General features: G+C 37.3%; 1 protein-coding gene across 2 annotated transcripts in view; it reads right to left on the bottom strand.

Moving 5' to 3' along the window:
• LOC106129213 (unextended protein) overlaps positions 1-24784 on the bottom strand; it is a 43986-nt gene that overhangs the window by 11721 nt on the left and 7481 nt on the right. For both annotated transcript variants that reach the window (XM_060953230.1, XM_060953229.1), the window contains exons 2-5: positions 7852-8368; positions 7016-7558; positions 6260-6376; positions 5588-5759 (exon numbers count right to left, since the gene is read on the bottom strand). In XM_060953230.1, coding sequence (XP_060809213.1) covers positions 5588-5759; positions 6260-6376; positions 7016-7558; positions 7852-8368 — 1349 coding nt within the window. The remainder of the gene's footprint in view (positions 1-5587; positions 5760-6259; positions 6377-7015; positions 7559-7851; positions 8369-24784) is intronic.

Raw genomic sequence — 24784 nt, 5'->3', positions numbered from 1 at the left:
TTAGAAATGAGAAATTGGAAAACCGAAATCCAGCAAGATATTAAGCAGATTAATGCCCAATTGGACTCAGGATTTCAGGAGCTGAGATCCGAAATCAGTATTGTTCGGCAGGATCACGCTGACATGAAAAGCAAAATTCAGGAACTCATTAGTGCAAATTCCGAGACTGCTAAAGAAGTGACATCGTTACAAACATCCGTTCAATTTACCAGCGACCTGTGTGAGGAACTCAAACATAAAGTTGATACAATTGAAGATAAGACTAGAACATTCTCAAACCTCGAAAGTGAGTTGGCAGACATGACTAGAAACTACAGACGATTGCAGATCGATCTAAATGCCACCAATCAAAGAGATCGTCTGTTGAACCTCGAGATTGTGGGAGTTCCTGAATCCAAGGAAGAGAACGTCTTGGATATTGTTCTTGCTGTTGCCTCACATGCAGGAGTTGCTGTCTCAAAAGAAGATATTGTGGAAGCAAATCGGGTAACTCCCCGAGTCCATCTTCAGGGACGCCCCAAGAACATAGTGGTCAAATTTACGTCACGATTGGTAAAAGATAACATTCTGTCAGGTGCAAGAAAGAATAAGATTTCTACCAGGAATTTGAAATTACGTGGCCCAGATAAACCAGTGTATGTTAATGAGCATCTTACGTACTTCAATAAGCAACTTCTAAAAAAGTGCAAGGAGATAGCGAAGCAGAAGCATTTCCAGTTTGTTTGGGTCAGGAATGGACGAATTTTCGTTCGGAAGGCTGCTGGATGTCCACCATTTCAAATTATCTCAGAAATGGACATTTCCAAAATGTCATAAGTGTTATTTGTTTTTTTATTGAGTTGGATTTCATTAACGTCCCTTCTACTATTTTTAAATTTCGTAATATTATTTCAAACTGTTATCTTTTAAGTTTATATTTGTTAAAGTTTCATGTCCCTTCCAGGAGCTCCACAAGTTGTAGGTCTACGTCGATAATTTTTTGCGCCCAACCTCGGGCTAGCTGCATACCTGCGCACTCGATGCGCGTAATGCAGGTGCGCGTTTTTATCTGTGGAATGAGTGATTTAGCAGTAATAGTAAATTTTGCAGTAAAATCAATACTAAACAGTTTAATAAATTGCAATATCATTGATTATGCCGTATACAGTTGTTTCTTTTTAAACATTGTTTTAACTTTATTATACTCGGCATTTAAAAAACATATCATCGTAAAAAATACCTGCTATGAATTTTTGTTAACTACTGTAACGCAAATCAACCAAAAACAATTAATAAGTCATCAGTTTATCTCATACTGTCATTATCTTGGAGCCGGCACTGATTATAACTTTGGTGCGCATTCATTTAGCGTATACGCTATACATCTTGTTTTTTACTCAATATCAGCGGTCAGTTCACGCGTGGTCTCGATGATCGTCATTTTTCTATTCTACCCTTTGTTATTTAATATTAAGTACTGCCTCTGTGCCCTTGGATTGTTCCGATATTTGATAATAAATAATGATCGTAACCTGTGCAAAATTAACTTAATTGGTCGTTTCTCATCCTGCGCGCGTCTTTTTACTCCTTGTATTATTACTGAGATACACATCGTAACTAATAATATAAGTTACTATTATGAAATACTTTTTGTAGTATTTATATTTAACAGTGCTAGATAACAAATTAAACATATTTTATCAGAATGCTCGCGGATTGAGGACTAAAACCTTGGAAATTAGACATAACTTACTATGCAATGACTACGATCTAATTATCATTACTGAGTCTTGGTTACACGATGGCATTTTTGATGGCGAAATTTGTGATGATAGGTATGATGTGTTCCGACTCGATCGCGACTTGGATATCACTAGGAAGAAGTCCGGTGGTGGTGCGCTCATACTGGCGCGTCGCTCCCTCGGCGCGGAGCGCAGGGACTTCTCGTCGGCCACAGCCACCGAGCTGCTGTGGGTGAGCGTGCCGGCACGCTCGTGCGGCGCTTTGTTCGACTTACACATTTGCGCCGCCTACATACCTCCTGACGGTCGGCTCCCATCTGATATTAAAATATTTGTTCAAAGTGTCACACAGACTATGACGGATCATTTTAGGGATTATTATTTGTTAGTCGGCGATTTCAATTTATTTTGTATAGATTGGGAAAACGGTCAGCCTAATTTTTTGCGTCGAGGGTCATTAGAATTACAAAACGCTGCAACTTATTTAGTTGAGGAACTGCAACTTATGGGATTGACTCAATATAATTTTATTAAAAATAAATTTAACAATACATTGGATCTAGCGTTCTCCAATCTTCCACTTTCGGTGACTCGCTGCCCCACTCCATTGGTAAAGGAGGACCCAGCGCATCCTACCTTTGTTTTGGAAATGTTGGACATCAGCATACGACCTCTGACTGAAGCATCTGTTCCAAGACGTAACTTTAGAAGGGCTGATTACAAGTCAATATATAACTATTTTTCAAATGTTGATTGGATTTCGTTATTAAATACAAGTAATAACTCTTTAGATGAGGCTGTTGACAATTTCTATGCTGAAATAAATTATTGTGTCAACCATTTTGTTCCATTAGTTTATAAACATATACATCGCTCTTATCCAAACTGGTATACGTCAGCTCTTATTAAAATAATTAAAGAAAAACATAAAACTCATGCTAGATGGAAAAGATACGGAAACAGACTCGATTACGATGAATTTTCTTTATTACGTAAGCGTGAGCACCGTGTCCAACGGGAATGTTTTAAACTATATACTTCACGTTGTGAAAGTAGCATTAAAGATAATCCTAAGAGCTTTTGGGCATATGCTAAGTCTATTCGAGGATGTTCTAATTACCCAAAAACTCTAACTTTAGATGGAATGAAATATTCGGAAGGAAATGAGATATGTAACGCGTTTAATGAGTTCTTTAAAAGTGTTTTTGGAACTCCCTCTAGCAGAACCACTGTCTCTGAAGATCGTTTTGACGGTATAGATGTAATTTCTAAAGTACATATCACACCAGACGAGGTTGTGAAGTTGTTGGAACATTTGGATATTAACAAAGGGTCAGGAGGCGACGGGATTCCCCCATTTTTCTGGAAATCTTGTGCACAAATTTTAGCAGTTCCTATTACCATCGTATTTAATCGTTCTGTCGATGAAGGTGTCTTTCCTACAAAATGGAAGGCGGCACACATTATACCTATCCATAAAAAAGGCTCTAAGTCTAAAATAGAAAATTATAGAGGAATATCTATTCTCAATCCACTGGCGAAGATGCTCGAGCTCATCGTCTATAATTCTTTATACAATACTATTTCACAATCGTTGCCAAATAATCAGCATGGATTTTTAAAAAAAAGATCGACAGTCACCAACTTGGCTTGCTTTACTAATTTTATGTTGACTAACATGGACGGCGGAGGGCAGGTTGACGTTATCTACACGGACATGGAAAAAGCCTTTGACCGTGTGGATCATGTCATCTTGTTGGAAAAGTTACAACGCCTGGGTATCCATGGTAGTCTACTAAGATGGGTGGAATCTTATTTGGCAAACCGCTCGCAGGCGGTAGTGATCGGAGGATACCGTTCAGATTTCATTACAGTAGTTTCAGGTGTCCCTCAGGGCTCACATTTAGGTCCATTACTGTACAACGCCTATTTGTACGACATTGGGGAATGCTTTAAACATTCAAAATATCTGATGTACGCAGACGATACGAAAATTTATTGTAAAGTAACCAATATTTTGGATTGTCAATCGATGCAGAGAGATCTTGACAATCTTCTAAAGTATTATATAGACAATAAACTTACTGTCAATGTAAAGAAATGTCAATGCATCAGCTTTACCCGTAAAAGTAAACCTTTCATATTCAATTATAGCTTCAACGGAGTAGTTATAGACAAAACTAAACTTGCTCGAGATTTGGGAGTAATTTTTGATAATAAAATGATTCTCTGCGATCATATAAATCATATTAAGAACAAAGCTTTTAGAAATCTCGGTTTTGTTTTGCGCATTTGTAATTCGTTCTCTCAATTATCTTCCATAAAAGTTATTTATTTTGCGTATGTCAGAAGCATACTTGAATATGCATGTCCTATTTGGTCTCCCTTCTATAATGTTTACATTAATCAATTAGAACGTATCCAAAAAACATTTGTTAATCATCTTAATTATCGTGCCCGCAGACCCTACGAATCATACGAAGACAGTTGCCGCGCGCATGGTTTGCTTACCCTAGCCCAGCGACGTACTATTGCCGATATGTGTATTTTATATGACATAGTAAACGGTCGACTGGATTGTCCTGATTTGATTGCCAACATTTTTTACCGAACCCCATTGACTCGGACGCGTCAGACCACCCTTTTCCATTCTCCGGCGTTTAAAACTAAATACGCAAAAAATGTGATTACAGCGCGAATTGTGAGAACATATAATTCTACATTTCATGATATCGACCCATTTGCAGGCACCAGAGCTAAATTTAAAAAACAAATATTGGAGGCAATTAAGTGACAGTATCATTATAAATACGTTAAAATTATGTGTGTGTACATATATGTATAACATATAGCATACATATATGTATAACTGTATTTTTATTTTTTAATATCTCTTTATAATATAAGTATATATGGATTATTTACTCGATTCCACTCCATTAAATTTTTATGAGTATTTATTAATCTAAGCACTTCAAACCACTCATTCCACAGATTGCCATTCTAATTAGGTTAAATTTTACCTTTTTATTCACACCTAAATTTAGAGACTTAAAACATACTTGCGTCTTGATTAAGCGATTAGTACTTTATTCATCAGTAACTTTTGACTTTATTACAGTAATAGTAAGAGGAACCTGTCATTGGCCTTATAATAGCATAAGATTAATATTGTATTAATATTTAATGTATACGCTGTTGGTTTCTTTAATAAAATAAAATAAAATAAAATAACGCAAAAATAATTTTCCAATTCAGTTGTTCCTGAGATAAGCGTATTCAAACAAACAACCAAAATATATCTATATCCCTTGCGGGGTAGACAGAGCCAACACTCATGAAAACACTAGAAGGCCACATTCAGCTGTATAGCTTAGTGATGGAATTGAGATTCAAATAATGACAGGTTGCTAGCACATCGTCTAAAAAATAATCCCAAGTTAATTAGTCATTCCCTTAGTCGCCTTTTACGATATCCACGGGTAAGATATAGAGTGGCTATTCTATTAGTGCCGGGGACCACACGGCACATTATTATAACGCCTAATATTAAGAGATTTACGCAAAAGTTGCTGAGGTCAGACGGGTGTCGTTTCGGGTAAAAACAAAAAAACCTGGCATTCAGAACCGGAGCTATAGGCGGCTTCCGACTCTCCGAAGAAATGACTGGAGATTGCGAGATCATACATACATACATAAAATCACGCCTCTTTCTCTTTCCACTTGCCACGATCTCTGCACACTTCCTTCGCTACATCCACATTCATAACTCTCTTCATGCAAGCTCGGCGGTTTCGGGTACATTTGACCTGACCCTTTACCAGGACGTCCGAGATCATGAAATCATTTTCATGGTTCAAACTCACCAGATTTAACGATCTCAGTCATGGTCTCGAAATCCAGAACGCTGTTCATGGGCAGCATGAAGCAGTCCTTCAGCTTGGTCATCACGTCTCTGACCGTCTTCTTGCGAAGGTCCAGGGCGCCGGATATGATGTTCACCTCCTCCTTGTCCAAGTCGTTCACGTGGTTGGTTACCTGTCCAAAAAAGTGGGTAGTTATGAACGAGTGTGTGAGGGCTGCTGTAATAATTGTTATAAGTCTTACACCACAGATGTTAAGGACAAATATTTTATGGCTAATTTGAAGTGAACCGGTTGATGCATAACTGTGACATGTTGAACAATTTTTTTTGGTAAACGGTTATCGGCAAAGAAATTAGTCGTTTAACTAACCTAGGACTTGAACCAACTGTGCAGCGGTGAACCTTAAAAGTTTAAGGAAAAGTAGCTGATTGAACGAAGATAACCTTAATTTATCTTAATTCAACGTAACTCATCACAACTCACCATGACTCATCATAACACACCACAACTCATCGTAACTCATCACGACTCACCACGACTCATCACGACTCACCATGACCTATCATAACACACCACAACTCATCGTTACTCATCACGACTCATCACAGCTCATCACGACTCATCCCAACTCATCACAACGATCATAATTCATCATGGAAACATTATAAATACCTTGACCAACTCCTTCAGCCTCTCCCTGTTGTAGTGTGTGCCTATCTCTTCTCCTAGGAAATAATCTAGGAGCTTGCTCGTCGGCCAGGCTAATGGCGCACATATACCCATCACGATCTGAAAGGATATTAAATTTTTTATTTAATTTAATTATTCTTTATTGTAACATGCCGTGTACGGTGTCCTGTTATTCCCAGCACCAATATAATAAATAATAGGTCTACATAGAATAGGATCTCTTTCCCATGGATGTCGTAAAAGGCAGCGGGAGAACAGCTGAACGTTGCCTGTCAGTCTTTTAACACTGCTGGCTCTGTTTACCCCGCAAGGGATATAGATGTGATTATTGAAAAGACTGAAAGGCCACGTTCAGCTGTATGGCTTAATGATAGAATTGAGATTCAAATAGCGACAGGTTGCTAGCCTATCGCCTAAGAGAATAATCACAAGTTTATAAGCCTATCCCTTAGTCGCCTTTTACGACATCCATAGGAATGAGACGGAGTGGTCTCATTCTTTTTTTTTGGGTGCCGGGAACCACACGGCACTTTAAAATTTGATACAAGTTTCAAAACTTTAATCAGTGTCACCAACCTTCATAATACATACATACATATGGTCACGTCTATATCCCTTGCGGGGTAGACGGTACCACGGACGGTAGACTATCCACAGGGAACATTTATATAAAAAGTAGTTACATTACCAAGAGCAAGGGTATCAGAAAGATATAATATAAAAAAGGAAATACGGTACCTTCATAATCCATATACTTTTAGCGCCAATCAGCAATCCGTGGCGGGCGCATATCGCCTGCGGAGTTATCTCAGCTATGAACACTATAGCCAGCGTGGAACCTATCACAGCCACAAGGCCAGAGGTCAGGTCATCCAGGATCACAGTGAAAGTGCTGTTCACAGCTACGTTGCTCAACAAAATAGTACAAAGAAGATAGTTGCCATGCGCTCTCACTGGCATAATAGCTCTTGCGTACTTCCTCTCCTTCTCCGTTCCTGTGTTTGCTATAATCTTCAATTCGGTCCTGTCCAAAGCCATTAGTCCTAAATTCAGTCCGGAGAATAGGGAGGCTAACATTAGGAGTATGACGATCAGGATGAGAGACGCCCACAGGGGTAAGAGTTTGTTATGTGTGGACAGAACTTTCCATTTTTCTTCGCCTTGGTGGACGAATTCTTGGTCGGAACTTTTGTTTTTAGCGCACAAGTAGAATTTGCTGTCTTCCAATGGCGGCGGGGCTTTCATTATGAGAACAGCCGATTCGCCTTCAGTATAGTTGACCTGTGGAATTAGATTTTTGGATTCGTTGATGTAATGTGCCGTGCGGCTCCCGGCACCGATACAAAAAAAGAATAGGACCACTCTATCGCTTTTCCATGGATGTCGTAAAAGGCGACTAAGGGATAGACTTACAAAATTGGGATTCTTTTTTGGAAGATGGGCTAGTAACCACGACACGACATCCATGGGAAAGAGATGCGAGTGGACCTATTCTTTTTTGTATTTGTGCCGGGAACCACACGGCCACTCTTTCATAGTTTCAATAAGAACTGAACGCCTGTCACTACCCTTACCTTGAACTCTCCAGTGAGCAATCGATTACACGGCGACCCAAATCTCTGAGGTACGTGGGTGAATGCAAAGACAGTATCATCCGTAAGACCCTCCCCAAACACCCTCATTGTGAACTTCGTGTTAGCCAAAACACTGGGTATCATCTCCTCGACCAATTTCGGTTCCTTATCAGCCTCTTCTATTCTCAAACCTAACACTTTAATTGTACTATACACTATCACTTTTGGAGGAGCTGATTTCGTTTCTACGGCCGTATCATTAACTTCTTGAATATCATCGATTTTCTCCTCGGTAGCATTCTCAATTTGTCTTTTGTTCCTTAGTCTCTCAATTTTGTGTGGTAAATAAGGCAGTTTCTCAACTATGATATCGTAAAATTCTTCTCCCGTGTTCACTTTTATATCGTTCAAGAGATCTTCGGCTATATTACCATCTAGATCTTCAATCATGTTTTCATTTAGGTCTTTAAATTCTCTTTTCTTTTCTTCTTGAAGTTCTTTGTCTTCTTCATTGGATCTGTAACAAGGATTGGATTTAAATTACTGAAAAAACTGTTTACGAATCCGCAAAATTCACAGAACTGCATAAATGATACATACATACATACATACGTCATGTCTATATCCCTTGTGGGCTAGACAGAGCCAACAGTATTAAAAAGACTGATAAGCCACGTTCAGCTATTTGGCTTAATGATAGAATTGAGATTCAAATAGTAACAGGTTAATAGCCCATCGCCTAAAAAAAGAAACCCAAGTTTGTAAGCCTATACCTTAGTCGCCTTTTACGACATCCATGGGAAAGAGATGGAGTGGTCCATTTCTTTTTAAACGGTTTTATTTAGCTCACCCCGTTTGTTTTATTTATTCTTGGGTCAAATTTAGTAATTCAAATTTCACCCTCTTCCTGTCAACCGATTAATCTGAAATTTTGTATACACTTTGGATTTTGGTGACAATATAATTATGTTTATTCATTATCATTATAAATTCAAGATGGCCGCCGTTACAAAATGGCGGATAATTTAGGTTTCATTAATCCCATCAATATGGGTATCAAATGAAAGGGCTCAACAAGCAGAATACAATATACTATAAAAAATTGAAATCCAAGATGGCGGCCTCTACAAAATGGCGGATAACTTAGGTTTTATCAATCCCATCAACATGGGTATCAAATGAAAGGTCTCAACAAGTAGAATACAATTTACTATTCAAAATTAAAATCTGTTACTCCTGAAGGTTAAGTCTATCCCTGTGCCAAATTTCATTCAAATCGGTCCAGTAGTTTTTGAGTTTATTCGTTACAAAAACAAATAAAAATAGGTAAAAAAACTTTTTAAGTTAAACGGTTTTATGTTAAACATACATTGCAATGTTTAATATAAATGTACTAAAAACCAAAAAATAAAAAAATAGGTAAAATAACTTTTTAAGTTAAACGGTTTTATGTTAAACATACATTGCAATGTTTAATATAAATGTACTAAAAACCAAAAAATAATAAAATAGATACAGTCGTGGGAATTATAAACATATGCATAGACTAGACTAAAATAAAACCGTGGGGCACGTCAATTGTCTACAATCGTTGATTAAAATGTTTGTTTTGTAATGTTACACTATAATTAGGCAGTTGTTCAACCGACAACGATGGACGTGTGATAAGTAGGGCTAGAATGTGGAAACAAGTTAGCAAGCTCGATTAAGCGAGTTTTAGGGTTTCATAATGTTGAGCGAGTAGTACTTTTATCATAAGTTTTGTCGATTAAAGACAAACTACGAGCAGTGAAACGATTCCTCGCTAGCCAGCAAAATAGTAAGTAATTTGCGCACCGTCTGCGGGCCAACTGCCTAACGACGAATTAAACGATTCTTCTATCGCACATTAAGTCTATAATTTGTAGACAATTGACGTGCCCCACGGTTTTATTTTAGTCTAGTCTATGCATATGTTTATAATTCCCACGACTGTATCTATTTTATTATTTTTTGGTTTTTAGTACATTTATATTAAACATTGCAATGTATGTTTAACATAAAACCGTTTTTTGTATTGGTATCGGGAACCACACGGCATGCATAAATGATGATAAATTCAATAGAGAAGTTATTTATGAACTTCGGTGGCCGAATCGGTAAGGTGGCAGGTTATAATTAGGTTACGGTTACGATGAGGAAAAACATCGGGAGGAAACCTGCACATTCAGGCATCTGGGTGGGCAACCATATGCTCCAATACGGGTGAGTTTCCCCTGCAAAGGTTGCGGAGGTCAGATGGGAGTCGCTTCGTGTTAAAACCTTATACGCCCAATCCAGAATCCATCCATCCTAACCAGAGTGGTGAGGATGCAACCGGGACTATAGCCTGGAGGAAGATTTTATTTTATGCAAATTATCCTGGCAGTATATTATGTAATTTTTTTTTCAATTGGTTATTATATTGTCAAAAAATTGGCAGTATCTAAGTTCACGTACTGTGACGTCACGCTTTAGCGAACACGTCATGGTGGACGCGCCTTGCGTTATTTGAAAATAGAACATTAAACCAAAATTGAAAAAACAAAATGGCTGACCTAAAAAGTGCAGTTTGATTGACCAGGAGATCTACATAGAGGCTCTTCGACATAACAGCAAAGGTGCGTTCGTACAAACATATAATCATGTGTAGACTAAACCAACATACTCGAAAAGACTGATAGGCCACGTTGAGCTGTATGGTTTAATGATAGAATTGAGATTCGAATAGTGACAGTTTGCTAGCCCATCGCATAAAACAGAATGCCAAGTTTATGTATAAGCCTATCCCTTAGTCGCCTTTTACAACATCCATAGAAAAAAAATGGAAAGATCCTATACTTTTTCTATTGGTGCCGGGAGCCACACGGCATAGAAAAAATATTTGTATATTTGTATGTTTAACGACTCAAAAACTATTGGACTTAATTGGTCTGACTTCCACGTAATTTGTCACAGATATAAATTGTAATTTCGGAAGTAACATAAGCTTAATAACATACCTAATAGGCCAGAAATCTAGTAGCAAAATTAAAAAAAATGTATCTACCTATCAAAAATAACATTATGACGAAAAAGTCCCAACCAAATGAGTCTGAATGACTGTATCGGTACAGGTTAACAAGCTGTTTTAAGATTCGACTCAAGTAGGTATTCAGATTCCGAATTACGTAAGCCATTGTGTAGTGATGAGTGCGTATAATTTTTCTGAATCCGTGACTCAATATGGACTTTTATGACTAGATACTTACTAATTAGTGTGGTGCAATTTACAAGTAAGTTTGAAAAGGCTCGATAACTTATGTCTATAATTTATACAGTACCGGCATTTAGGTACCAGCGCTATCAACAATAATGGGCGAATTAAACGCCATCTACTTACATAAAACAACAAAATTAGCACCACCTTCAAAATGCAATTGAATTAAAAAGCGAAAGTAAGTTATTTATTAACTTTTCACGGGGTATGTACTAAATAAATCTTCTTGAAATATCACGTATATATAATTAAGATACTGGAGAAGGAAAAGTTAGTTAGAAAAGGTATTTTTTACCGGTATATAAAAAGTACCTTTGCGAAATAACGGTATACTTTCGTCGCTTTTTGTAATTGGCGTTTAATTCGTTGCATTTTATAGATGGCGCTTAATTCACGCGGGCGAAGCTGCGGGTAAAAGCTTGTGCTTAATAATGCAGGGTGTCAGGCTTTTTTGTCCAAATATTACGCTAAACTCGCGGGTCCGGGTTACGACCTGGCAACCCTATTTAGATGGGATTGGTTTTTAAAAAAAAAACCTAACTACAGTGACAAAATAAACCAGTCGAAATACTGTGCCAAAAAATAAAATATATACGATTGCATCATAACACTTTTAAAACGATCCCAAATGGATTTAGAATATGACAAATGATCGACGCAAATGCTAAATAAATTTAAGATTTCTTAAAAAAAAATGGCGCCCTTTTGGCGTTCTGCCCGCTCTAAGCGGACGTTTTACGACATCACTAAATTCTTAAGATGGCTGACAATAAACTTGGATAATTATTTTCAGATGATTATTGTTTATGGTCGTGACGTCTTTGATACAAAGTAAGGAATAGGCTATTTGACAAAGTTCTAAAAACTATCTAAGGGTATTTATTTGTTTATAAGGAGCCCTACAAAAATACTTTTCTGCCTTTATTACAGCTATTTTATTAAAAAATCGAAAAAGAAAATGAAATATTCAAATATGCCGCCAAAACGCGACTTTTAGCAATATGGCGGCCATAGCATGCAGTGACGTAAATTTCGTGTAAATATCATACAAAGCTTGTTGGTGTTTCGAAAAGTTTTGATTTCCTCTTGTTTTATTTAACTTGTGCCACGTCATATGTGTGAAAATTATTAAAATGAGTTCCTATAAATGTTGTGCAGTGCCTCAATGCACTAATACAACAATAAAATCTCCTACGAAACTGTTTTTTTCTATGCCGATGGATTTGAATATTCGTAAGAAGTGGTTTCAGATCATGATCTCAGATCAGTGGTTACCAAGATATACTTACATTGATGTTTTCACATTCCTCAGTTCGGCAGCATAGAAATCTGGATTGTCTTTGAAGAAGACAATCCAGATTTCTTCTTCCAACCATTATTGCGTCCACTTTTGGTAGGTTTCAACTGTCAGCTTTCGCGGAATTGGTTTCCATTATTAAATACCTACGTTATCTGAGTAAACCTGAGCGATCAAACACTTATAAAATCTTGAAAAATAATAGCGAACACTAAGGAACGGTACGATCCACAGTCTGTTTATGGATAATTGACGTCATAATAGAAATAGCCAATCACGTTCGTTTTTAGTCACGTGACAGCTGCATATAAAAACCAAATTTTCTGAGACGGATTTTGTTTAAATAATGCAATATTTTTATCTCGCGTTATTACAAATCGCCCCAAAAAAATAATATTAAGACTGATGACATAAAAGAAATGTATATTTTTAATACAGTCAAATAGCTTATTAACACCTGCTCCAAAATATCAAATTCTTGTCTTTTTCCTAGCGGTTGCCTGTCTTGTGGTCTTTGAGGTTAATAGAATATTCTTGTCGAAAATTTTGTAGTCAAATTTTGGACACTCTTGATTAAGTCTGATCCATCAATTTTCTCATACACACACAGACAAACACGTCAAACTTATAACACCCCCCTTTTGCTGTCGGAGGTTAAAAATAAAGTTAAAAGTAAAAATCTAATTTATTTTATTTTATCTATTATATATATTTATATATATATATTTATATATTTATATATTTTTTTATTTATTTATATATATTTATTTATATATATTTTATGTAAGTCAAGAAAAAAATAAGAAACTTAACTACAGAATATTTTGTACAATCATCACAAAAAAAATTCTTAACAGCTGATTGGCTCATCGCTTTCATCTCGTGCAAAACTATTTATCGACAGATGAAGAATGGAAAATCTCGAGAATTGTGTAAATCATCCTTTGAACTTCTCAATCATAACAATTCACACGTAAATTAGTATACGTACTTAATATAGTAAGCTGTTCTACAGTGGTGTAACTATGTAATCAAACGAAATTGAAAAATGTGTACAGTTATATACCAAAGTAAGTACCTACATGCGTAGAAGTAAAATTTTTTTAATGGCGCGAAAATATTTTGAGCCAATCAGAGCGCGCTATTTGAACCCGCGAACTAAATTGTACTATGTTCTCTATGAGCGACATAGCGACAGACATATTGTTTTTGGATTTAATTGGTTTTGAACTTGACTTGAAGTTTTTTTTTTTAATTCAATTTATAGATAAGGCATTTGTCTCCAATTGGCGTTGTCTACCCCGCGGGGAATACAGACGTGATTATATGTTATACTAGCTGTGCCCGCGAATTCGTCCGCGTGGAATAGTTATTTGGGCATCATTGAAGCCCTCAAGGATAAATAATTTACCCCGTTTTTTCACATTTTCCATTATTACTTCGCTCCTAATACTTGCAGCGTGATGTTATATAGCCTAAAGCCTTCCTCGATAAATGATCTATTCAACACAAAAAGAACTTTTCAATTCGAACCATACGTTCCTGAGATTAGCGCGTTCAAACAAACAAACTCTTCAGTTTTATAATATTAGTATAGATGGATAAGGTACATACATACACATACATATGGTCACGTCTAAATCCCTTGCGGGGTAGACAGAGCCAACAGTCTTGAAAAGACTGAATGGCCACGTTCAGCTATTTGGCTTATTGATAGAATTGAGATTCAAATAGTGACAGGTTGCTAGCCCATCGCCTAAAGAAGAATCCCAAGTTTGTAAGCCTATCCCTTAGTCGCCTTTTACGACATCCATGGGAAAGAGATGGAGTGGTCCTATTCTTTTTACATTGGTGCCGGGATCCACACGGGATAAAATGTTCTTTTCTTTATTTTTAATAAAAAGAAACCCCTTATTCCTATTCGAATCTCATATGATTATTTAAATGCGATTATCATTTGTCTGTAGGCGTGTAGCCGTGTAGCCATATATTTACACAATAACGTAAAAAAAGAAATAAGGCTACTGCCAGATTACGTCGATTAAATAAATTGGTAAAACTAACTTAACAAGTATAATAGACATTAGTCCCTTGCTATACAAAGGTTGTTTTTTTTTTATAAATATTATTTCTTTAAAATAATTAGTGTCTAGGAAAATCCACTTCTTACCCTATATAAACATTTCCACAGCGCCCTTATTTCTACAGCGACTAAATGCCATCACAACACCCATCACACTCCGTAAAGGTATTTGTCTCCAATTGGCTCTGTCTACCCCGCGGGGGATATAGACGTGATTATATGTATAAAGAATGTCCATCCACACTTCTTGTGTAAAGTAAAGGTTACTATTCATATTCTTTCGCTGCTAGCTGCTAGCTGTCAGTCTTTGAATTGAACTTCCCGATTCCGTTCAATCTACTCCGAGCCACGTCAAGTTCAATAATGTTAAGTTTATTATAGTACTTTATTTATTATCACCCGCACAAAGTTCTCTGCTTAACCCAACGGAAGATTGTTATAAAGCTACGAGTATTAGCATTAAGTCCGCCATCTCTTTCCCATGGATGTCGTAAAAGGCGACTAAGGGATGGGCTTACAAACTTGGATAATTTTTTAGGCGATGGGCCTAGCAACATGTCACTATTTGAATCTCAATTCCATAGCTGAACGTGACCATTCAGTCTTTTCAAGACTGTTGGCTCTGTCTGCCCCGGAAGGGATATAGACGTGACCATATGTATGTATGTACGAGTCTTTATTATCGACCACACAAAGGTTCTCTGCTTAACCCAATGGTTGACTGTTAAATAATGCTACTTGTATTAGCATTAAGTCCGCCTATTGTACTTTACAAATTGTAATTGTAACAATAAAAAATAAATAAATATTTTCGATGATAGTCCTAAAGGACTACCTTGGCGGGCAGTAATGGCAACCCAAGGTTGGCTACCATAGATTAGGCTATTAATTTTATGGGCCTAGTCACGCGAACTTTGGGAGCGGTTTGTTTAGAAGAATCGTTACATAAATGGGCAATGGCGCGCTGAATCGTGTCTGACAATTCGGGCATCATGAATAATGGGCAAAAAAATTTATTTTATTCACAAATTCCTGCCATGTAATTAACCCTTTTTATTATATAAGTACATCACTTTAGGGCACTATAGGTCTTTAAATTGTACTCATAGTTTATGTAAATGACTGTTTGATGCCTAAATAAAGATAAAAAAGATAAAAAAAGAAAAAATATGTACTTTTATAAGTTTATGAGGTACGGCGAGGGATATCGTAAGGCAAAAAACCGAATGGGTTACAAGTACGTTTATTAATGAATCATAATCGGGAATAAATGATCTTATGTACTAGTTATCTAGGTTATAAATATACAATACACATATATTAAATTTATAACTAATATTATTTATTATTATATTATTATAAAATAATTAATATTAGTTTAAATCATTTAATTAGGTATACATATATACTTATAAATCTCATTTCTGTGACACCCAAATATTGTCTATAAATGTAATAACATACTTTTTGTAATTTGTTCTTATGTGTAGTGTAACTTATCCGATATTAAAGTCAAAGTTACCTCAACTGATGAAATATATTAATGTAAGGTTTTACTATAGTACCAATAACAACTAAGTATTCATATATTAACGTGTCATATACCACAAGTTTGAATACTAACGATGAGGGAAAACATCGTGAGGAAACCTGCACATTCAGCCAACTGGAGGTATAACCATGGATCCAATACGGGTTAGGTTTACCTGCAAAGGTTGCGGAGGTCAGACTGGAGTCGCTTCGTGTAAAAACCTGACTCACCCAATCCAGGGTCCATGAGGTCCGTGAGGATGCAACCGGGACTAAAGCCGGGAGGACGAAAAATAAAAACTCAGTAAAAACTCAATTCCCGTGGGATTTGCGCAAAACTGGTCTTTTTTAGGTGGCGCTAAATTCGCGCGAGCGACTCAGCGGATTACTTACATACATATAATCACGTTTATATCCCTTGCGGGGTAGACAGAGACAACAGTCTGGAAAATACTGATAGGGCACGATCAGCTGTTTGGCTTACTAATTGAGATTCATTATAAAGTGACAGGTTGCAAGCCCGTCGCCTAAAAGAAGAATCCCAAGTTTATAAGCTTATCCCTTAGTAGTCTTTCACGACGTCCATGGGAAAGAGATGGAGTGGTCCTATTGTCTACTCTGCAGATAAAGGCCAGTATTTAATACTTAAACTAAAGGCCGCCCGCGACTTCGTCCGCATGGAAACCCTATCAATCCCGCGGGAACTCCGGGATAAACAGTAGCCTATATATTATTCTGGGTCTTCAGCTACCCACATACCAAATTTCATCGTAATCGGTTCAGTAATTCTTGCGTGAAAGAGTAACAAACATCCATACTGACATACTCACGAACTTTCGCATTTGTAATATTAGTAGGATTGTTGAATGAATGTTAAAAACACGATTACTTATACTGTTAAGAGTTGAAATGACATTTTTAATCGACAGAACAGTAAGAATAACAAACAACAGTTGCCAAATATCTTCTATTTATGTAGCAGCCATGCGCCGTGTTATATAATACTTTTGTTGCACGTTGATTTTGTTGCAAAATACATATGTAGTATGCCGTGTGGTTCCCGGCACCAATACAAAAATAATAGGACAACTCCATCTCTTTCCCATGGATGTCGTAAAAGCCGACTAAGGGGTAGGCTTACAAACTTGGGATTCTTAGTTACGCGATGGGCTAGCAACCTGTCACTATTTGAATTTCAATTCCATCATTAAGCCGAGTAGCTGGGCGTGGCCATTCAGTCTTTTCAAGCCTGTTGGCTCTGTCTGCCCCGCAAAGGATGTGGACGTGACCATATGTATGTACATATGTAGCGGAGGTCAGACGGGAGTCGCTTCGTGTGAAAACCTGACTCACCCATATCTGTATCACGCTAAAAAAAAAGCCTTAAAAAAATCTTTCCTGCGGGCGAAACACTATAACGTACTAGCTGTGCCCGCGACTTCGTCAGCGTGGAATATTTATATTGGGCATCATTAAAGCCCTCAAGGATGATTAATTTTCCCCAATTTTTCACATTCTCCATTATATCTTCCCTCCATATGTTTGCAGCGTGATGTTATATAGCCTAAAGCCTTCCTTGATAAATGGGTTATTCAACACAAAAACTAATTTTTCTATTCGAATCAGAAGTTCATGAGGTTAGCGCGTTCAAACAAACAAACAAACTCTTCAGCTTTATAATATTAGTATAGATAATCACGTCATTCACGTCTATATCCCCCGCGGGGTAGACAGAGCCAACAGTCATCAAAAGACTGAAAGGTAACGCTCGGCTGCTCGGCTTACTGATAGAATTGACATTCAAATAGTGACAGGTTGCTAGCCCATATGGCGTAATAACTCCTGGGCCGATTTTGATGAAATTTGGCACACGCATAAGTAGAATATAACCTGCAATAACACAATACTATTTATTTTGAAATTCCCACCTGCGTAAGCGCAGCTCCGATTAATTTTTTCCATATAAATTCGAGTGAATGTTCCCAGGAAGTATGCAGGGATCGTGGCAAGTGGAAAGAGGTAGTCTCTGCCTACCCCTCCGGGAAAGAGGCGTGATTTTATGTATGTATGTATGAATGTTCCCAGACAAGCCAAACCGCCTCAGACTACCGTCTGCCAATTATCCGAACCGGTGACGTCACATCATCGTCATGACGTCATTCAGGCACATTGACTGCCAAAATCTATCTTGTTGACGTTGGTAGTTGACGTATATTTTTTCCTGTAATTATTAGGGACATTCTAAAGACTGGTAGAGAATGCCAAACGGTATTAAGTCTGTCCCTTGTATTGTAGGTATCTATATTTTTGTTTGTTTGTTTGTAAATTCTTTATTGTACATAACAAATTATAAGTAATACATAAAAATACATTAAAAATAACGACGTACAAGGGCGGACTTATCCCTGTGAAGGATTTCTTCCAGTCAACCAGGTATTTCAAACAAACATATTATGTAAAGGGATAGTAGCTGCAGCTATTTTTGTTTGTGCAATAAAGTTTTATTTTAAATCTTATATGTAGGTACATATAATATAAACTTTCGTGTCACAATGTTCGTTCCCGTACTCCTGCGTAAACGGCTTGACCGATTCTAATGAAATTTCGTGAGCATATTGAGTACGTCTGATAATCGGCCAACGTCTGTTTTTCGTACTCCTTAGTGATAAGGGTTGTCCACCCAATTCTATCACGAAGCCAAGCGTGGCTTTTCGGTCTTTTGACATGACTGTTGGCTCTGTCTACCCCGAGTGTATACCCGCATAGACTTGATTATACGTTATATACTTGTGCCGTGTGGTTCCCGGCACCAGTACAAAAAAAGAATAAGACCACTCCATCTCTTTCCTATGGATGTCGTAAAAGGCGACTAAGGGATAGGCTTACAAACTTGGGATTCTTTTTTTAGGCGATGGGCTAGCAACCTGTCAATATTTGAATCTCAATTCTATCATCAAGCCAAATAGCTGAACGTGGCCATTCAGTCTTTTCAAGACTGTTGGCTCTGTCTATCCCACAAGGGATAGGTATAGACGTGACCATATGGATGTATGTATGTACATAACATCGAATAGTCATTGGTACATGGCCGAGGTGGGATTCGAATCTACCTACCTATCTGCGCATCACGCATTTTAACCACCTTTCCGATTCGACCAAAGATGCTCTAACGCTCGTCTCCACAGTATGATTCATGAATTATAACGAGTATTAGTGGTAATTGAACTGTATCGTACACTATAAATCTAGATTGATACTAAGAACATATACGTGGTCAAGCGTCATTATAATAACACAGAATTAATCAATCGATTTAATATCATGTTTGTATTGTGCCGTGTGGTTCCCGGCACCAATACAAAAGAGAACAGGACCACTCCATCTCTTTCCCATGGATGTCGTAAAAGGCGACTAAGGGATAGGCTTACAAAATTGGGATTCTTTTTTAGGCGATGGGCTAGCAACCTGTCACTATTTGAATCTCAATTCTATCATCAAGCCAAATAGCTGAACGTGGCCATTCAGTCTTTTCAAGACTGTTGGCTCTGTCTACCCCGCAAGGGATATAGACGTGACCATTAGTATGTATGTAGAAATTGTAATAAGTAGTTATAATAAGGTGTATATTTCCAAAATCTTTATTCATTTATTATGGGAAATTCCAAACATCACTCAATAATTGTCATATCTTATGGGTTTTTTATCTTGATTATTAATGTTAAGTATGTACTCGGAAGTAGCAATTGATCGAATTTTTTAAACTGACTACAAAAAAAAATAGAAAAATTCTCAATACGAACGTATTATTTTTTAACTTAAAATCTGACCTCAACATTTCAACGATTTACCAAACAAATTAGCACGAAGCAATGTCATCCCTTTTATCAGTATGAGTCAATGTTTTATTTGATTACTGAGTTGAGTGGGCGAATACAAAATAGGAGTTCACATCGGTTCATCATATCCAAGAGTTATATATAAGTATATAACATACATACATACATATAGTCACGTCTATATCCCTTACGGGGTAGACAGAGCCAATGGTTCCGAAAAGACTGAATGGCCACGTTCAGCTGCTCGGCTTAATGATGGATTTGTTTGATATTCAAATAGTGACAGGTTGCTAGCCCATCGTCTAAAATAACAATGAGATACAAAATAAAAGTTATCAATATTTAAAGCCTATAAAAAAGTCTTACCATGTCTCAGATAAGCAAGAATGTAGGTAAGTAATTCTTTTATTTATTTATCGTCTACGTACAATGTTGCCAACAGCAATTATACTAAAACTGATGAAATTCTTCTTGGCACGAAATCTTTTTTTACAAAACTAACCACTTACCTATTGGTAGAAAAATTGTGAAAATTGCAGATTTAGCTGTCAACAGTTAGTTTGTATAACAATTTAACTAGACTTCACATCTTGAACTAAATTTATTTTTAGGAGGCTTCAGCAATTATCATTTTGTAATTTAAGTGATTTTAAAATATCGCGTTGCATTATACTTAGAAACGTCTGAAATAAAATAAAGGTAAGATACGTACGTTACGAGCGCGTTTAATAAGGTAGGTAGGTATACCTGTAGAATTTATAAATGTTATTTGCTTCAATTATATTGATATATGTATATATTTTAAAATCAAAACTGTTAAGTTTTAATTTTCCAAATCTTACACAAACGACAACATAATATTATACTAGAGGCCGCCCGCGACTTCGTCAGCGAGGAATCATTCCCGCGGGGACTCCGGGATAAAAAGTAGCATATGTATAAGTATATGTTATTCTGGGTCTTGAGCTACCTACATACCAAAATTCATCGTAATCGGTTCAGTAGTTTTTGCGTGAAAGAGTAACAAACATCCAAACTGACATCCTGACATACTCACAAACTTTCGCATTTATAATATTAGTAGGATTTATATTGAAGCAAATCATTAAATTTATAAATACTACAAGTATGAAAATGTCGAAAATTGTGTAAAATACTTGAGGTGTTGGCAACACTGATCTTGTTAGTTCATATCACGTGCACGGAAAGAAAAAGTTTACGTTTAGGTACCATAGATAAGGGGGAATACACGTAAACATACAGACATATTGTCACTTTTGTCTTAAATATTCTTAAAATCGTGACTATGATAGTTGACTTTGTATTAGTTTTGTCAATTTTAAAATTATTATCTTAACATCAGTATACATACATATAGTCTCGTCTATATCCCTTGCGGGGTAGGCAGAGCCAACAGTCTTGAAAAGACTGAAAGGTCACATTCAGCTGTAGATATCTATAAGATAGAATTGAGGTTCAAATAGTGACAGGTTGCTAGCCCATCGCCTACAAGAGGAATGCCCAAGTTTATTGACCTATCCTTTAGTCGCCTTTTACGACATCGATGGGAAAGATCAGTCGTGGTTCTATTCTTTGTTCCGCCGCTTCTTCTACACATGCGCTTTGGAAGCGGTAGTAGTTATAATTAGATTTAAGTTATGTGACGTCAATAAGTGATACCTTGTATCCAATTTTGAAAATAAATCTATTCTATTCTATTCTATTCTATTCTTAAGTGCCGGAGACTAAACGGCCCGTATACTAACTACTTATACGAAAGAAACTATGTCTATCTCTCTGTTACGCCTTCACGCCTAAACTAATTTTGATAAAGTTCGGTACAGACATAGAGTTGACCCTGTGGAAGATTTAATTATTTTTTTCTGAGTTAAAACAAAGCAATTGATGAAAGTTTTAAGTAAATCGGTTTAGTACTTTCGGAGATAAGCGTGATCATACATACAGAAAGACAGACAGAAAATAAATTAAAAAAAAAAAACCGAATCATCGCTCCCGCTACACATCTATTACACAGTATTATTAGATGTAAATTAATAAATATATACGGGACAAATTACACAGATTGAGTCAGCCTCGAAGTGAGTTCGAGACTTGTGTTACGAGATACTAACTCAACGATACTGTTTTTATAATAAATACTTATATAGATAAACATCCAAGACCCAGGCCAATCGGAAAAAATTCTTTTCTCATAATGCCCTGGCCGGGATTCGAACCCGGGACCTCCGGTGTCACAGACAAGCGTACTACCGCTGCGCCACAGAGGCCGTCAAAATGTGTGATGAGAGTTGATGTGGTCAGTTCAATTGCTCAATGAAGCACTCCGTTTAATTTAAGACAATGAACGTTAGATTAAAAACATTGTAAACAATGAATGTCATCGACGCTTGGTAACATCTTTTAAGCTTTTCGGAAGACTTTACATGTAATCACGTCTATATCCCTTGAGGGGAAGACAGAGTCAATAATCTTGAAAGACTGAAAGGCGAAAAAGGGGGAGAAGGGGTTAAAAGAAGGGATGCAATATGTAAATAAACTCATATGGCGAATGAAGTCCTCATACTACATATACATATATATAACCCCTTCCGGGGCAGACAGAGCCGACAGTCTTGAAAGACTAAAAGGCCACGATCACGAGCTGGATGGAATTGAGATTCAAATAGTGATAGGTTGCTAGCCCATCGCTCATAAAAGGAATCCCATTTTGTAAGCCTTTACCTTAGTCGCCGTTAACGAAAGCCATGGGAAATATATGGAGTGGTTATATTCGGGAGTGCCAGAAACCACACGACACCCAATCTTCTAAGCATTCCCTTTTGTTATCTTGTCCCTTTATCTTCTTTCACAGATTAAGGGAAGTTTTATATTACTCGACGGAGTTTCTAAGAACGTTGATGATCAAGTAATGCGTAAGTCCATGTGCTTATCACCCTTCTGAGTTATGAACATACATACATATGGTCACGTCTATATCCCTTGCGGGGTAGACAGAGCTAACACTCTTGAAAAGACTGAATGGCCACGTTCAGCTATTTGGCTTAATGATAGAATTGAGATTCAAATAGTGATAGGTTGCAAGCCCATCGCCTAAAAAAGAATCCCAAGTTTGTAAGCCTATCCCTTAGTCGCATTTTACGATATCCATGGGAAAGAGATGGAGTGGTCCTATTCTTTTTTCTATTGGTGCCGGGAACCACACGGCACATTCTGAGTTATGTACCTACATTAGTATGGGTGCCAACCGATGCTCTTACGGTGAGGGAAAACATCATGAGGAAACCTGCACAATCAGGCAACTGGATGTGTAACCATGATCGATCCAACACGGGTCAGGTTCCCCTGCAAAGGTTGCGGAGGTCAGACGGGAGTCGCTTCGTGTACAAACCTGACTCACCCAATCCAGGGTCCGTGGTCAAAGGCGCACCCCGGGCTCCTCTCCAGAGTGGTGAGGATGCGACCGGGACTATTGGCAGGAAGAACAAGATATTACTCTGACGGAACTTGAAAGTCTTTTATACCTATTTCGATTTTCGTACATCATTGAATATTCATTAGATATCATTTCCGTAATGTACCAAATGCTTCTGTGAATAAGAATTAGTTTTAACGACAAGTAATAATTTGACATATTGTATTTGCAAGTATGAATCAACAGGAAAATACCACGTTAACTAAGTAATACTTAACACATACATACATACATATAATCACGTCTATATCCCTTGCGGGGTAGACAGAGCCAACAGTCTTGAAAAGACTGAAAGGCCACGTTCGGCTTAATGATAGAATTGCGATTCAAATAGTGGCAGGTTGGTAGCCCATCGCCTAAAATAATCCCAAGTTTGTAAGCCTATCCCTTAATCGTCTTTTGCGACATCCATGGTCAAGGTCCAAGACAAAGAGATTGAGTGGTCCTATTCTTTTTAATATCGGTGCCAGGAATCACACGATTTAAATTAAAATATAGTATAAATCTTAAATTTAAGTATTAAAAATAAAACATTGTGTGTCATGTGGTTCTCGGCGCCTTCGTTTTACATAAAACGTCGCAGGTTAGGGTGTTAAGAGACAATTTTAAGATCCATAGGATAACGACAATGTTTATTATGTACACTAGTTTTACAATTCGAATCTTAATAATATCATAAGCCAAATAGCTGAACGTGGCCATTCGGTCTTTTCAGGACTGTTGGCTCTGTCTGCCCCGCAAGGGATATAGACGTGACCATATGTATGTATGTATGTACTAGTTTTACAATGTTTAAAAGGTCGTGAGTTTAGCTGTAGACACAAGATCCAGTAAGTCGCCGCCGGATTACAGCAAGCTTCTTCACTTGGTTAGCGTTGAAGTAGACCAAAGGAGAAGTATCAGAGCGCGTACGCCCGCGCATACGTATCCCCGGACTGTGAAGAGTTATTACAGCATTGAGGCTATATCGAGCCGTAGAGAACACAGACGTGAATGTACCTATTGTTAGCCAAGGAAATAGCTATTTGTTCTTTTTCCACTTAACAGAACAATATGTCGTTGGTCAAATGATTTCTAAAACGGATTACACTTCATACTTACATACATATAAACACGTCTATATTCCTTGCGAGGTAGACAGAGCTAACAGTTTTGAAAATACTGATAGGCCACGTTTAGCCGTTTGGCATTGAGATTCAAATATCGCATCGTCTAAAAAGAGTAATAAACAACAAAATACAAGAGGAGTATGGGTTTACTTTTGAGCGGGAAAGCCTAGACAAACGTAGATATCCAGAAGGCAAGAGTAAATAAGCACTATTTCAGCTTGCGTACACCACTTGAGACCTCATCTTGCATCAGGCAGATTGAGGTCAAACGCACTCATTTTTTTTATAAAAAACAGAAGCGTCCTGGC

The sequence above is a fragment of the Amyelois transitella genome, chromosome 31 (assembly GCF_032362555.1).
Source record: "Amyelois transitella isolate CPQ chromosome 31, ilAmyTran1.1, whole genome shotgun sequence".
NCBI classification, from domain to species: Eukaryota; Metazoa; Arthropoda; class Insecta; order Lepidoptera; family Pyralidae; genus Amyelois; species Amyelois transitella.
This window is presented reverse-complemented; position numbering and strand designations above follow the sequence as displayed.